Source organism: Erythrolamprus reginae, chromosome 7 (genome assembly GCF_031021105.1).
Source record: "Erythrolamprus reginae isolate rEryReg1 chromosome 7, rEryReg1.hap1, whole genome shotgun sequence".
Lineage (NCBI taxonomy): Eukaryota > Metazoa > Chordata > Lepidosauria > Squamata > Dipsadidae > Erythrolamprus > Erythrolamprus reginae.
Genome location: NC_091956.1, coordinates 85352876 through 85370478, shown reverse-complemented (window position 1 = coordinate 85370478; position 17603 = coordinate 85352876). Strand labels below are relative to the sequence as shown.

The following is a 17603-nucleotide window of genomic DNA, read 5'->3' as shown; positions in this document are numbered from 1 at the left end:
TAAGGGCCACAGTGAAATTCTGAAAATTGCATATGTAAAACACCAGTTTGTCCATTTATTTGCAATAAAATTTGACACCGCCCAGTCCAAAGAAATTGTGCTAATTTGTATTTTGCTCAAGATGCAAATTGGATATTTTTATATAAAAGCTGACAACCAGCCCAATGCATTGCTGTACCTAGAGTTACTTAGGTAGACATCCATCAGGAATATGCTTACGAAGTTCCAGGATGTTGTCTGACAATTAATTCAGTAACATGCCAAAGTTACACATACACCACTCTGTTGGTGTAAACTACAATGTGGGCCAGAATTTTTATTATGCTCTTATGGATCACATCAATGTCTTGATGAAAACATTCCATATTCAATTGTTAAGCAATGATTTTATCATGCCACATCTGGTCAAAGAGAACATAACTCCTGCTCAAGAGCAATTAATTATCTGGTAATTTATTATTCAGTAGTTTATATTGGGTGAGTACTCCGTTTTGAAAGTGGGTACTCTGTTAATCATTATCGTACCAGAGAGAGGCAGAAATAAATATTCAAAGAACCGTTGACAAAGTACAAAATAATAATAAATCAAATCATATCACATATACTCCTGCAATACCACTTACAAATCAAGCAGAAATATTCTGGGTCTTCTACACTGATTATTTTAAATAAAATTTAATTGCTGTTTCATTTTTTTATTTATTTACAAGCTCCTTCAACATGAACAAAGGAATATTATTAGCACTGGGGAAAATGAGGTGAGTAAAATTTCAGCATGTGTATGTAACCTAATTATACAATGATGATATCAGATTTCCTTTAAAATAGGTGTAGAGTTAATTGGTTTAGGATATTATTTCTATACTGCTTTTCTCATTGCTAAGAACTACAATATATTTTAGAATAATTTGTTTTCATGCCTTTCTCGATACAATTTATCGAGGATCCAGCAGATTAAAAAGAAATAGTTAGCCATGCCATTACACCGGAGATATGGTTAAGATTAGGGGAGGAACAATTTAATAAACCTAAGAGGTTTTGGGCTGCATTTATTAAAATGGGAGTTCTGTCCACCAAGACCATTATGAAGGGTGATAAAACATTCTCTGAATGTGGAGTATCATAATGAAAGGACAATCATTTTATGAAAGGACAATCACTTTAATTTAACAGGGGGATAGAAAGGTGTTTTGAATTTTTTCAGTCTCCAGTATCATATAACTCCTTCATCTTAAGAAAGAAACTATCTTTGTGCTATCCTGGATAGTTCATACAGTAATTCATTTGTATAATTCAACAAAAATGCAAGGTGTTCATCCTTGGGTAACTGGCATAGGAATAGAAACAAATCCCAAAAAATTCTTGAAGGCAAAGTAGGAATTATTGTGACACATAAAATGGAAGAGAGACATTAATATGATATGTTAGTTGTTAGCCCTGGGGAGAGTGAAAACAGCCAAAAAGAAGGCCTGAAATCAGCTGGCCAATGCGCATATTCTCACTGGAGCTGACATAGGGCAATGTCTCATGTGCCCTCAAATATGACTCCGCGTGCCACCTAGGCTCATCATCACTACACTATATCATAATGCTATTTTCTCGATTCACAGTAGAAATGTATTATTGTGTCAGGCCTTTTTGGAATCCAAGGCTTCCTAGTTGGATTATCTCTCTAGTCTAGGAGAAGTGGATTGGGTGGGTGGGGAAAGGTCAACATAGAATGCAACAACTCCTCTGGCATTTTTCTGAGTGACAGAAATAGAAGGAACAGGTGATGCTATCTTTGTATCGACTGTGTCCTTTTGATCTTGCATGCCTTTGAATTCTGACATTCTGTCCAGGTTTAACTTGGTACTTCCTGACAAACTAATATTTAAGGAACCGTGGTTTTCCTGTCTGTGCCATATTAAGCTCCTGTTTTAGTTTCTAACCCAGGTGCCAGTATTTGACTTAAACCTAACAACAGCACTCTGTCCATCTGTCATTGTCACCCTTCAGATCAAGCAAGAGAGCCCTATCAGTTAGAAGATGGGAAATCCTGTCAAGGGGGAATGAACTTTACAAGTGTTTCAAGAAGTGTTAGAAAATATATTATTAAAGAGGTTTTTCTTTAAAATCAATGTAATAATTATATTGAAAAAGAAAGAATGTGGCAGAGAGAATCAGATGATTAATAAAGTAGGCTGTTAATTACAATTGTTTGGATCTGTTGTTTAAAAAGGTAAATTGCTTATAATTGTCATTTCAGTCTTTGCTCCCCAATATTCTTTGCCTCAAACTTGTGTCCTCAAACCTGTGTAACAAAGAGAAAGTTTATGACTTTTTCTTTGTTACACAAAGGGAATAAAATCCAGACCAGGCTCCTTTTTATGACTTAAATGAACTTGTTCAGTTGAGATGGGGGATTATTTTGCCACAAGTTTCAATTACAGAATCTTTCCATGGGAACTCATGATCTTCGTTCCTTGTAGATAATTTTCATTTAGGAAGCTGTCCTTTAAAAAATAAATCTTCTTTAAAAAAATCTTCTCAATTGAAATTTGTGGCAAAAAGCCAAAACTGTTGTGCTCTTTTGTGTTTGAGTTATTATTGATGTTGGCATACAGGTGTATATCTCCTCTTGTGAGCAGATTTTATTAAAAAGTGAGGTACTAATTTATAAAAAGTGAGCAAAACAACTTTTCTTTCATACAACACTGCTGGTAATATGAAGCCCTGGAAAACTTCTCACTGGAAAACTAAATCGCAGCTCTTGATGCCAACACATACGGGGGGAATTGTCCATATCCAATTTAATAGTGCTAGAGTTTTGCTCAATCTGACAAAAACAAAGGAAGGCAAAAGACAATTAATTGTTCAGGTCAGTAAGTAGATACGATCTAATTACCTTGATGACATCACATAGGGTTCTGGATTTTTTGATAGTGTGGTTAATCTTCTACTTACCTCTTTGTGCCAGAATTGAGGCATAATTTGCAGATGAGAAACCTGATAACAACCAAATGTAAGACAGACTATAAGAAAATGTTTTGAGTCACAGGTTAAAAAAACAGGCAGAACCTCAACCATCAACTTGCTTTGAGGCTCATGTTTAATTTTTCAATCTTCCTTGCATTCTCTTAAGATTTAATTGTATTTATATGCCACCCCTCTTCGAGGACTCGGGGCGACTCGGGCCCCCCACAGAGAAGGCTCTTCCCCTAGGTCCCGCCAGCCAACATTGTTTGGTTGACGGGACCCTAAGGAGACCAACTCTGTGGGACCTCATCGGTCACTGGGATTCGTGCGGCAGAAGGTGGTCTCGGAGATAGTCTGGTCCTATGCCATGTAGGGCTTTATAGGTCATAACCAACACTTTGAATTGTGTCTGGAAACAGATCGGTAGCCAATGCAGTCCGCGGAGTGATGGTGAGATGTGGGCATTTTTGGAAGGCCCAAGACTGCTTGCACGGCTGCATTTTGGACGAGCTGAAGTTTCCAAACACTCTTCAAAGGTAGCCCCATGTAGAGAGCATTGCAGTAGTCAAATCTCGAGGTGATGAGGGCATGAGGGACTGTGAGCAAAAACTCCCTGTCCAGATAGGGCTGTAACTGGTGCACCAGGCGGACCCAGGCAAATGCCCCCTCGCCACATGAATATTTCATCTCATAGGCCAGTGGTTCTCAATCCAGGGATTGGGGGATTGAATGACCCTTTCATAGGGGTCGCTTAAAACCAGGGGCAAACACAAATTTCCCAAGGTGTTAGGAACTAAAGCTTTTATTCTGGCGCATTGGAACAATCTCACCAATCAGGCGTTCACAGTGGGGATGTCCCTCTGACCTTCCTGCCAATCAGCTTAAAGCTCTGTTGGGAGAATTGGCTCTAGACTTATGGTTGGGGTCACCACAACCTGAGGAACTGTATTAAGGGATTGCGGCATTAGAAAGATTGGGAACCACTGCTAGGCCCTCTATCCAGTTTTCTGTCTTTTCTTCCTATAGTTAATATAATAAGCATAATAAATTATGTTCATTTCTCATTTCATTGTTTTGACTTCTCTCCCCATTTTCCTTCCTTTCTGAAAATATTTCAAATGTTTGCAAATCTTAGGGTCCTCCCAAGCTTCCTAATATCTCTTTCCTAAACATGGATAATACTGATTTGGCTACATAACAATAGATGCTGGTAGGGGAATTATTTTTTTCTTAGTATTTTATTATTTTTATTAGTCCTTTATTCAGATCAATCAAATAGTTATTATCAATAAACAGATTTGTGGTTGTTTGAAATTTCTCAGCCTCTTAGTTTATGGTCTAGTTTTGAATTTTTTTTTACATCCACTACAAATTGTGCAATGTTGTTAGCAGAAACCTGATTGGCTCAGATTTGAGTTGATTCTTCGAGATTCTTCTTTATGCTATCACCACTGATAGCAACGGGACACAAATTCAACCTTTAAGTTCACCTTTAAAATGTCACGTTTTTCATTTCTCTTTCTTTACTCCCGTTTGTAATATTGCTCTCCTTTATAGGATACATCAAATGCCATTCATCATTACAACGGTGGAGAAGACCTCGGAGTTTTACTCAACAACCTAAGATATACTACTGGAAATATCAATTGTGTAAATGGAAGGAATATCGGCCCTGGCCAAGAAGACTGCAAAACAGAAGAATCGACTACAAATGCAGATGGAGTTAATGGAGCTGTTGCTTTTGTTAATGTCAGTGAAAATGAAGGTGGACGACCTGAAGATCCACTGAGAATAAATGAAATCGGAGAACATCTTCCTGCAGAAGAAAATGTTAGTGAAAAACAAGAAGTTATTCTAGAAGGTGAATATTTCGGGGATTCCAGATATGGAATTGGGGAAGAGAACATCAACAACAGAACGCCAGGGGAACTTTTTGAGAGCGATCCAAATGATAAGCAGCTTGGCGCTGAAGATCAAATTAATGATCAAACTGGAGACAGTAGAGGACTCCAGGGCAGTCCCATCCAAAGCTTTATTGACGTGGGTGAACTTAGAAATGCAATTTCTGGGCCCGGAGATAACAGAGCAAATATACTGATGGGAAGTGAGGTCCATGGGGAAAGTCCACCTTGGGCATACATTGATGAAGGTGGAAGTGGCAATGGTGGCGATCCCAAAGAAGAAGGTTCTAGTGATGGTTGGGGAGAGGGAACCTCAGAAAGTACAAGCAGCCTTGGAGAAACTGAGACAGAAGCCCATAGTGAGAGGAACAACCCTCAGGCTTGTGATACAGAAATAACCAACCCAAGCAAGGAAGGAGAGAGTGATACTGTAGATGGTTCTCTCAATGTTGGTAATGAAGGTTTCCAAGGCCGCGGTGATGTCAGCCCTGAAACCAAGCGTGTGACATGCCTTGAAAAAAAAAGGAGTGATGGGCTGGACTCAAATGGCAATACCAAGGTGAGCTATTTATTTATTCATCCCAAAGATGTACCTACTACCCTGTTTTCCCAAAAACAAGACATCCCGTGATCATAAGCCCAATCAAGCTTTTGAGTGCATGGAAATAAGGCCAAGCGCTTATTTCACGGTTCAAAAAAACCCATAAGACAGGGTTTTATTTGTGGGCAAACACAGTATTTATGCCTAGAAAATATCAAGCCACCATCGTTTTACAGGTGATAGTGGTGTTAGTATCATGGTCAGTGATGAACTGCTACCCCCACGGAGGGGGGGGGACGATGACAGTGGGAGTGGATGACAGTGGAGTAGTAAGTTTATGCACTGTTTATTGAATACTTAATAGGTTTTTTTATTGTCCTTCCTTCTTTAGTACCTTAGTATGATCCTTAATTTCTTTTAAAATAGGCAAGCATTGACTCATGCAATTGTCTTGGTCTCTTCAGCCTTGAAAGACGGCGTTTAAGGGGTGACTTGATTGAAGTGTATAAAATCATGCATGGGATAGAAAAGGTGGATAGAGAATAATTCTTTTCTCTATCACACAATACTAGGACAAGGGGACCCTCCTTAAAGCTCATAGGTAAGAAAGTGAGGAAAAATCAAGGGAAATATTTCTTCACCCAGAGGGTCCTTGGTTGATGGAATTCACTTCCAGAAGAGGTCGTGACAGCTGCCAGCCTGGAAAGCTTCAAAGCAGGATTAGACAGATTCATGGATGCCAAGTGTATCATAGGTGGTTATTGAAATGGATGTCCAAGTGCCGCCTCTATGTTGGTTGAGGCAGGCAGGGTTCCCTTGGGTCCCATTTGTTGGGGGTCAAGGGAAAGGGAAGGTCTTGCCTTCTCTTTCTGCTCAAGATCCCCATGGACAATTGGGGGGCCACTGTGGGACACAGAATGTTGGACTCGATGGGCTTTGGCCTGATTCAACAGGGCTCTTCTTATGTTCTTATGTCTGCCAGCCTGTAATTCGCACAAGTTGAGTTGCACGCGCATGCTCTAGCCAGGAACTCATGTGGCTCAATTTGAAATAGGCGACGGCCTGGTAGTGGTTGTGGGCTCGTGATGTAGGATCTCCTGTTGAGCAGGGTGTTATAGTAGAAGACCCCCTCCATACCTCCCAGCTCTGTCCTTCTGTTCTGTTCACGCCAGTCTTTGCTATTGCTTTGTTTAAAATTGCCATCACTTTTATTTTATCTCGTAGTATTTTCACCCATGTTGCATTGTAGGATGTGAGCGTATTGATTCAGCCTACTAGAATTACAGTGTTCCCTCGATTTTCACGGGGGATGCGTTCCGAGACCGCCCGTGAAAGTCGAATTTCTACGAAGTAGAGGTGCAGAAGTAAATACACCATTTTTGGCTATGAACAGTATCACAAGCCTTCCCTTAACACTTTAAACCCCTAAATTATCATTTTCCATTCCCTTAACAACCATTTGCTCACCATTATTACTGGTACTCACCATTGAATAAGACACTTAATGATCCTGATATTTATAAACATAATTCTGAACCCCGGGTTCATATCTCGAAAAGTTCGTATGACGAGGGGTTCGTATGACGAGGTACCACTGTATTTCAATTAGTCCGGCTGCTTCTTGACATACTAAGCTTATGCTTTCTTTTACTTTTTTTGTCATCAGGGCACAGAGAATAACACTGCAGGTGTAGAGATGACCCCCACAGGTGGCAGTAGCATGCACAATAAGGTTATGAATATACCCAACCATGAACCCCCCCATCAAGATCCTATCTGGACTTCACAGGGAAGTGACGGGGAAGGTAGCAATGGCCGCGAGAGCAACAGTGAAAATGAGAGCAGCAGTGTGTACAGCTTCAGTGATGAATTGATGCAAGGGGATGAACCCAAGCAAAGCCCGGATTCTGAAGGCTCAGAAAGCAGCAGCCAGCAACGTCTCCCCGGTCAGGCCAGTGATGGAGGAAGCGCATCTTTAGGAGAGGAAGAGGAGCAAAGCAGTCACGCCAGCAGTGACCAGTCAGACAGCAAAGGTGGAGAGGATGAAAGCCAACAGGAAAGTGATGAAAGTAGCAGGCACTCCCGCGGTGATGACAGCGAGAATGATGGCCCCTCTGTCGGCAGTGAAAGTGAGAGTCAACCAGGCAGCAGCCAGAGCCAGTCGGAGAGCAGCAGTAAGGATGAGAACATCAGTGAAAGTGACAGTCAATCTGAAAGCGGCAGTGACAGCGGCAAGGAATCCGAGGACAGCAGTGAAAACAACAGTGAATCCAAGAGCAGCAGTGAAAGCGACAGTGAATCCAAGAGCAGCAGTGAAAGTGACAGTGAACCAAAAAGCAGCAGTGAAAGTGACAGTGAATCCAAGAGCAGCAGTGAAAGCGACAGTGAACCAAAAAGCAGCAGTGAAAGCGACAGTGAATCCAAGAGCAGCAGTGAAAGTGACAGTGAACCAAAAAGCAGCAGTGAAAGTGACAGTGAATCCAAGAGCAGCAGTGAAAGCGACAGTGAATCCGACAGCAGCAGTAAGAGTGATAGCAGTAGCAGCAGCAAGAGCAACAGTAAATCCAACCAAAGTACTGACAGTGATAGCAGTAGCAGCAGTGAGAGTGACAGTAATAGCAGTAGCAGCAGTGAGAGTGACAGTGATAGCAGTAGCAGCAGTGAGAGTGACAGCAGTGAGAGTGGCAGCAAATCTGATAGCAGCAGTGAAGGTAAAAGCAGTAGCAGCAGTGAGAGTGAAAGCAGTGAAAGTAAAAGCAGTAGCAGCAGTGAGAGTGACAGTGATAGCAGTAGCAGCAGTGAGAGTGAAAGCAGTGAAAGTAAAAGCAGTAGCAGCAGTGAGAGTGACAGTGATAGCAGTAGCAGCAGTGAAAGTGACAGTAATAGCAGCAGCAGCAGTGAGAGTGAAAGCAGTGAAAGTAAAAGCAGTAGCAGCAGTGAGAGTGACAGTGATAGCAGTAGCAGCAGTGAGAGTGAAAATGATAGCAGTAGCAGCAGTGAGAGTGACAGCAGTGAGAGTGGCAGCAAATCTGATAGCAGCAGTGAAGGTAAAAGCAGTAGCAGCAGTGAGAGTGAAAGCAGTGAAAGTAAAAGCAGTAGCAGCAGTGAGAGTGAAAGCAGCAGCAGTGAGAGTGAAAGCAGTGAGAGTGACAGCAAATCTGACAGCAGCAGTGAAAGTAAAAGCCGCAGCCGCAGTGAGAGTGATGCTGAGAGCAGCCGTGAGAAGGAAGATCACAGTCAAGCAGACAGCAGTGAGAGTGACAACCAATCCAACATTGACAGTTATAGCGATTCAGCAAGCGAGCCCAGCAGCGACAGTGCTGCAGATACAACTACAATGGAAGATTCAAGTGACACTGAATCTGAAGCAAGCGAGGATGACAACAGCAGCACCCACTCACACAACGCAGCCTCTGAGAGTGAATCTCTAAGTCAAGGAAGCGAAAGCAATGATTTAACTAGAGATTACTAACCAAAGAGATGGATGGGCAGATGAAACATTACATTTAGAGCAATGGGGAACTGAGGGGGGGGGAGAGATACAAAGTCTATTTGTAGAAGCCAAGTCACTAGTCCTTAAACCATTTACCTTTTCTAAAGATCAATCAGACTTCAGAATAAGTGTCCTTAAGGCATATTAGGAGGCCATTAACAGGGGGGAAAAACCCCAATTATGTCATAGTTTTTGTTTCTAAATAGAGCCATTTTGCTTGCGGCTTCACCTGTGGAATTTTAATTGCCAGTAAATAAGAAATAAAATCAAAGCTCAGGTTCAATTCTTCATGTTATGTATCTGTTTCCAAGAGGGTGGACTTGATTTACTATTACTTGGTGACTGAGCTGTTAGTGATATATCTCCACATTGAGCAGCCCAATGTGGATCTGATTTATTTATTTGTTTAGTATATTTATGGCTCCAGCATCACGTGCTTGACTCTACATATTCCCCCTGTGTGAACTGTAAAATAAATTATTATTTTTCACGATGAGACTAGATGGATCTTGAGGTCTTTTTCTGCCGTCAATCTTCTATGTTTCTATGTTTCTATCTAAAATTGAAAATGTCTGGAGGGCAGGGAAAATGTTTCAAAAGCACCACGAGCTGCTGAAACTCTGGCCTGGCTAAAAGACAGTTCTGGATCCTATTGCATAAGTAAGTGTCTGGGAAATTCATTTTGAAGGGGGAAAAAAGAGACTCAACAGTCTGTGTCTGAGCACCACATTAAGATACGAAGAATATATTTTAAGAGCATTTGTTCTTTTTATATTCTGAACCTGATAATTATCAGAACCGGATAAACATACAGCTGCGGAAATGAGTCTGTTCTCTTTGGCACGCAAACCCATGCAATAAACCTCTTTTATTTATCAGAGCAGACCTACAATAGGCACCATATGTAAACTGCAAGTTGGGAGAAATCTTGATGATACTAAGCATAAATCACAAGGGTGCCAATTTCATGATGAAATGTGGTTTGAAATTGGCTCCAACCTGGCCTTCTAAACGAGTATTTCACCCAACTGTGACTTATTCAACAAGCCATAACTCAAACATGGTTCGGCATTTGTAAACCCGAGCCTTATTGAACGAACCACAATAAATTGTGATCAGATAGACGATTAAGCCATAAACATGTTAAAGCCAAGATCAAACAATCTACAATATGACATAGAATAATACGCAAACATGGTTAACTTCTTGCTATATTAGCCATGTGTCCATTTCATCCTGCAATAATCCCTCAAATCTACCGCTCAAAAACTGGAAATACTAAGATTTGAATCAAGATTATTTATTATGCCAAGCATGGTTCGGTCATCAAGCTGCACCATCTTGTAGCAGTATTCTCATAATAAACAATACTTTTAATATCCCCTTCTTAATTTAAATTTTAACATGCCCTTCTTAAATTAAACAACCCAAGGATGAAAGCAAAAATTACTAACAATGAAACAATGAAATACTGAATAAACTAATAATAAACACAGTGAGGCAGAAAAACAAAAGAACCAGTGTGCCTTCCATCCCCTGTCCAATTGTCTCTCCTTATCTCATTTATCTTTTCTTCCTTTCAAATATGTTCTCCTATACTTTTATATCTTTTCTTCTATTCTTTTCTTTATTTATATTATTATAGATCTCTTCTCTTCAATGTGTATTGTGTATTGGACAAAATAAATAAATAAATAAAATAAACAATAAAATTGGATAAGATTTAAAAAAACAACTAAAAAGAAGCGTAATGAAGAAGGACTTTCAAATTGCAAGCTGGCCAAAGAGAAACCACTTCTAGTTTGGGAGGGAATATCTGTTCTGAAGACTATTGGTGATTTTTTAAAAGTGTTTTTGAAAGCTTGTCTCCATATTGTGTCAGAAAACCTGGCTTTTCAAATGGGCTTGGGAGAAGTCCTTCCTGGAAGCTATTCCTAACATTCTTTGTGGGTGTTACAAGGAAGTGGCTGAGCTATGCGTGGGGAATCGAGGAAGCTGCTTGTTCCTTTCACGGTTCTCCTTCTACTTGGTTAAGTGCTTCTCTGCCTCAGTGGCTCATGTCTCACTAACAGGATGTGGCCAAGTTTTATTTCAGTCCAACTGGGTGCAGTTGGTGGTGTGTGAAGCTTCCTAATGTTTCTTCGTAACCGTGGGCAAATCTTCTAGGAAGGGTCTTTTCATATTCACACTGGTTCATTCTTTTCCGTCTTATTTTCACAATATTAAACATTTACTTCTTAATTTAATTTTTTAAAAAAACATAGCTAAAAATACACATCAGCATTCAGCATTTGATGGATGAGCCATAAAAGTGGGATTGCACCCATTTTAAATTCCTGAAGCGTCTTACTACAGTACTTTACTGGGCATTTAACCTAAGAATGGGTGTTTTGGGAATGTAGAGAATCAATGACAATAAATATCACTTTAACTTATAACAACATTTTCCATCTATGGCTTTAAGAAGTCTTTATGTTCCCACCAACCACACAGAGAGCTCTGGGGCCTGAAGTCTGATAAGTTTCAAGATATTCCTACAATTAAAAAATAATAATAATAATAATAATTCAGAGCTCATTAGTGAGTGGGTTTGTTCACTTGCAGATTTACCATATTTTTCAGAGTATAAGATGCACCTTCTTTCCCCAAAAGAGGCTGAAAGTTTGGATGTGTCTTACATTCTGAATGTTCAGTGGTATCTCTACTTAAAAATGCCTCTACTTAAGAATTTTTCAAGATTTTTTTTGCCTCTTCTCAAGAACCATTTTCTACTTAAGAACTCAAGCCCGGAAAAATTTCCCAGGAAATTTGAGAGCGGCACGATGGCCCAGCCAGTTTCCTGCCATTCCCCCTTTAATCCTGGCCATCTTGGGCTTTTCTGGGCTGCCAGAGGAGCCGTTCGGAGGTGCTTAAGGAGGCTTTGGCTGTCCAGAGTGAACGAAGCATTTTCCTTTCTCTAGGCACTTGGAGAGGGAATAAAACTCTGCCAGTGCCCAGAGAAAAGAAACGCTCCCTTCACTCTGGGCAGTGACTGTCCTCCTCCTCTTCTTCCTCCTCCTCCTCCCACCCAAATTTCGAGCTTTTATTTCTTTCCTAATGGGTTTGCACATATTTATTTTATTTTATTTTATTTTTTATTTATTTTATTTTTTTATTTTATTAATAGAGTTGAAAGGGACCGTTAGGTTATCGAGTCCAACCCCCTGCCTGAGCAGGAAACCCTACAGCACCCCAGCCAAATGGAAGTCCAATCTCCTCTTGAAGGTGTCCAGAGTTGGGGAGTTCACCACCTCCTCTGGCAGGCAGTTCCATTGGTTGATCGCTCTGACCGTCAGGAAGTTCTTCCTTATTTCCAGGTTGAATCTCTCCTTGGTCAGCTTCCAACCATTGTTCCTCGTCTGGCCCTCTGGTGCCCTGGGGAATAAAGAGACCCCCTCCTCACCGTGGCAACCCCTCAAGTATCTGTAAACTGCTATCATGTCCCCTCTAGACCTTCTTTTTTCTAGGCTGTCCATGCCCAGTTCTCTCAATCTCTCTTCGTAAGTCTTGGTTTCGAGTCCCCTAATCATTTTGGTTGCTCTTTTTTGCACCTTCTCCAGAGTTTCGATGTCTTTTTTGTAGTGAGGTGACCAGAATTGGATGCAGTACTCCAGGTGGGGTCTGACCAGGGCATAGTAGAGTGGTATTAGTACTTCCCTGGTCTTGGAGCGTATTCCTCTGTTGATGCAGCTTAGGATTGAGTTGGCTTTTTTGGCTGCTGCTGCACATTGCTGACTCATGTTTAGTTGATTGTCCACCAAGACTCCAAGATCTCTTTCGCAGTCACTACTGCTGAGTGGGGTATCTCCCAGGCTGTATGTATGTCTAGGGTTCTTTTTGCCGAGGTGGAGGACTCTGCATTTGTCGGTGTTGAACCTCATTTTGTTGGTATGGGCCCACTGTGATAGTCTGTCTAGGTCTTCTTGTACTCTGAGCCTGTCCTCAAGGGTGTTGGCTACCCCCGCCAGCTTGGTGTCATCTGCAAATTTTATTAGTTCCCCTTTTATTCCCTCGTCCAGGTCGTTGATGAAGATGTTAAAGAGTACAGGACCCAGGACAGAGCTTTTTATTTGCTTTTACATTGATTCCTATGGGAAGAATTGCTTCTACTTACAAACTTTTCTACTTAAGAACCTGGTCACGGAACGAATTAAGTTCTTAAGTAGAGGCACCACTGTAGCTTTTTTGAAGGTTTCACACACACACACCAGCCCTAACAAGTTGCTAATAATCTTCCCAGTTCTTACCAGCTTGCAGGATTTTTTTCATTGCTACTCTCTCCAAAGGTTTTTTCCATCCCTAAATCTTTGCAGGCTTTTTTTTCATTGCTATTTGCTCCAAATAAGTTTTTTTCAGTCCTAACCAGGGACTGACCAGATTAAGGATGCTAGCCAGATGAATACCTGGTAGGCAGATTCCCCCCCATTTTCCTCCCCCAAAACTAAGGTGTGTCTTATAATCTGAAAAATATATATTTCCAAATACAGATAATCCTCACCAGTTCATTTAGTGACCATTCAAAGTTACAATGGCACTGAAAAAAAAGGCTTATGAACATTTTTCACCTTTATGACCATTGTAGCATCTCCATAGGTCACCTGATCCAAGTTCAGATGCTTGGCGCTGTTATGCCGGGCTTCATGTTACAAGGCCCAATTAAGTCCGAAGTGTAAATTCAAACACACACGCTGTTGTAAAGTAAACAAAGAGTCGGTTTATCAAAATAAAAATATTGTACACATGCACTTTAATCAGCCAAAGTGCTCTCCCACAAACCACAAGCCTGGAATGCTGTGAAAAGCAAAAACAAAAGCAGAGCAGATAAAGGCAGCTGGGAAGGTGTCACAGCCACCCCCCTTCAAGAGTCCACAAACTGTACTTAACTGTGAAATAGTCAAAAAGTCCTTGTAAATCCTGAAGCAGTCCAAAAATCAAACAACACTCGTCTCTCACCAAACGGATAATATCCCATGCACGCTTTCAGCGATGCTGGCAATTTATCAGCAGCCCCATTAGCCTAATTGTCCCAGACACAGGTGTTCTCCCTTATCTTCTATAATACTTGTGCAGTTGTTCCCTTCTCGTCATAAACCTGCGCCTGCGAGCATCTATGAATTCCTCTTCCTCCGAATCTAATGATGACTCACTAACGGGGTCATTAGCTAATGGGCTGCCTGTAACTACCTCATCATCCGATCCTGCTTCACTCCCAGAGTCTGCCCTTGACACAGAATCCTCGCTGTCTGAAGCTGTTGGCAGCAAAACCGGTCTCTGATAACACGAGGATTCTCCCAAACCAACACTTGGAGCCCCGAGCCAACCACAACAGGCGATAGATTCATATTTACGACAGTTGTAGTGTTCTGGGATCATGAGGTCAACTTTTGTGGTCTTCTAATAAGCAAATCAATGGAGAAGCCAAATTCGCTGAATAACTGTGTTACTAACTTAAGAACTACAGTGATTGACTTAACAACTATGACAAGGAAAGTCATCAAATGGGACAAAATTCACTTAACAACTGTCTTGCTTAGCAACAGAGATTTTGGGTTCCATTGTGGTTGTAGGCTGAGAACTACCTGTATTATTCAAAAGCCATTCAATATGTCTCCTCCATGTTAATTTAATTTAATTATTTAATTTAATTTAATTATTTAATTTAATTTAATTATTTTATTTTATTTTATTTTATTTAATTATTTAATTTAATTATTTTATTTAATTTAATTATTTAATTTAATTTAATTATTTAATTTAATTTAATTTAATTATTTAATTTAATTTAATTATTTAATTTAATTTAATTTAATTTAATTTAATTTAATTTAATTTAATTTAATTTAATTTAATTTAATTTAATTTAATTTAATTTAATTTAATTATTTAATTTAATTTAATTATTTAATTTAATTTAATTATTTAATTTAATTTAATTATTTAATTTAATTATTTTATTTTATTTAATTATTTAATTTAATTATTTTATTTTATTTAATTATTTAATTTAATTTAATTATTTTATTTAATGTACAGGCTGCCCAGCTCCTTCCAGACTCTGTAAAAAAGGTAAGCTACTTTTTGGAGTAAGCCTTAAAGTCAGATTTCCAAAATAGATTGAGTCTTCAGCAACAAAAACAGCCGCAATGGAAATATTGATAAAAATTCCACCGGAAGTTCCCTGTCTGCAGCAAACATACAGCATTAATGCCACAAAGGGGGGGGAAATCAGCAATTTGCCTTTTAATTTAAAAGCTATTCCAAGCATCCTCCTACCTAATGGCTGTCAAGCCAGAAGACGTGATTAGCCCTCAAATGAGGTTATTCAAAGCAGCTCTTGGGACAAACCAATTGTTTGTACAACACTTAAGTTAGCAGGCAGCATCCTTGTTTCAGGTATGAGAGCATCTGGCTCCGTACAAGGGTGACGCTGCAATTGTTTATAGTCATAAACCTGCCTTCATGTGAAACACCATAATTTTAGAAATCCAAATGAGATCGTTCATTAAAAAAAAAAAAGACAGTCTAGTCATTTTGAGAACCACAGCTTATTTTTAGGAAAACGGTCCTTCTGGGGGCAGAAGGGAAGCGTAGGCAGGCTAGATGGATGGTGACAAGTGACATCACTCTCTTTCCCAAGGCAGCTGATTGGTCCTCTCTTTTACTGCGGCAGAGTTTAAATTCATGCCCTGCCATAGGGGATACTAATTCCTGGGATTTGAAAATAGGATTCGATTTTTTTTATGCTGTAAGGGGAGTTATTTTTTCTTAAGACAAGGACTTCTGGATTGAGCCATTGGAATAAGTAAAGGTAAAAAAAAATATTTCTATATTTTGTTCTGAAATGGTTAAGAATCAAATAAGCTAATGTAGAAAACACCTGCTGATATGTAGTGATAGTAAAAGAAATTAGAGAAGAAGGAGATTATTATGAACTGCAAAACCTATAAATCTTAAAAATCAGCTTTAATTATTTCATCTTTCAAATGTAAAAGTGTAGAATGAGAACCGTAAAGGAAGGTCTTCTTAAAAAGTAAACATTTAAAAATTATTGTAATAATAATTAAAATATCCATTACGTATGTCTAAAAAATTTAAAGTGTTAATGAGTATAAATAAAGCAAATAAATTTTGAATATAAGTTTATTTCACCTTTGTGAATAAGATTTACTTAGATTTAAGTAACTGGTGATTTTCAAAAGCAGGAAAATTTATTCCTAAATATGAATTAATGGGACAAGGAAAAAACTTCTGGCTTCATTAATTTTAGTTGGGCAAAAACAAGACATTCTGAATTGTGGTTGTATGTATACTGTGGAGGGAAAGGGCAGATTTAATTTATGGCACCAAAATGCATATAAAACAACCATTAAACATTGCTCTCAATACACTATGAAAAGACAATGTACATATAAACTTATATACATACAGACTTTTCTGATGGTCGCTCCTCATGCCATGTTATGGCAATACACTCAGTAATCACATTTCCCAGGTCTATGAGAGCAAATTGAAATTTGCTCACAGATGTATTTTCAACATCTGGGACATAATCATTTGCACCTTCTGCCTATTTCTCAGAGTCTACGGAGAGGGGCGGCATACAAATTTAATAAATAATAATAATAATAACATTTAATAAATAATATTTCTATCAGTTTAAAAAATAAAAATAAATAAAAAGGACAACTTTCCCAATTCCCAAATAATGATCTGGAAGGAAAAGTCTTGGTCTTCTTATCTGACTGTATTTATTTTATTTTATTTATTTTGTCACGCATGGATTAGATAACAGATATAGGTAAAAACATGTTTACGGATAGTTGAAATGGATACAAATAAATGGAGGAATTAGGAGAGGGAGAGTAGGTACAATGGTGCACTTATGCACACCCCTTACAGATCTTTTAGGAAGAGATGGGAACAGGACAATAGTAGATAGTCTAAGATGTTAGATCAGTGATTCTCAACCTGTGGGACCCATTTGGGGGTCGAATGACCAGGGGTTACCTAAGACCATGGGAAAAGACAAATTTCCCATGGTGTTAGGAACTAAAGCTTCTATTCTGGCACTTTGAAACATATGTCATTTGGTGGGACCCAGGGGAAGAGCCTTCTCTGTGGCGGCCCCAGCCCTTTGGAACCAACTCCCCCCAGAGATTAGAATTGCCCCCACCCTCCTCGCCTTTTGTAAACTTCTTAAAACCCACCTCTGCCGTCAGGCATGGGGGAACTGAGATATTCTTTCCCTCTAGGCCTTTACAATTTACACATGGTATGTCTGTATGTATGTTTGGTTTTTATAGTAAGGTTTTTTTTAGTTATTTAATATTGGATTGGATTGTTACATGCTGTTTTTATCATTATTGTTAGCCGCCCCGAGTCTACGGAGAGGGGCGGCATACAAATAAATAGATAGATAGATAGATAGATAGATAGATAGATAGATAGATAAATAAATAAATAAATAAATATTTTTACAATCTGGCCAATCAGGCGTTTACAGTGGGGGTGTCCCTCTGGCCTCCCTGCCAATCAGCTTAAAGCTTTGTTGGGAGAATTGGCTAGACTTATGACTGGGGGCCACCACAACATGAGGAATTGTATTAAGGGGTTGCGTCATTAGAAAGGTTGAGAAGCACTGTGTTAGATGATTAGCTGTTGTTTCTGAAAA

At 39.4% G+C, this 17603-nt stretch overlaps 2 protein-coding genes across 4 annotated transcripts in view; one reads left to right on the top strand and one right to left on the bottom strand.

Annotated features, from left to right (window-relative positions):
- DSPP (dentin sialophosphoprotein) overlaps window positions 1-17603 on the top strand; it is a 60022-nt gene that overhangs the window by 5212 nt on the left and 37207 nt on the right. The window contains exons 3-6 of the mRNA XM_070758042.1: window positions 711-758; window positions 4516-5418; window positions 7067-8585; window positions 8643-8717. Coding sequence (XP_070614143.1) covers window positions 711-758; window positions 4516-5418; window positions 7067-8585; window positions 8643-8717 — 2545 coding nt within the window. The remainder of the gene's footprint in view (window positions 1-710; window positions 759-4515; window positions 5419-7066; window positions 8586-8642; window positions 8718-17603) is intronic.
- Window positions 1-17603, bottom strand: part of LOC139170600 (uncharacterized) — an 80164-nt gene that overhangs the window by 43598 nt on the left and 18963 nt on the right. The gene's annotated exons all lie outside the window — the stretch shown is intronic.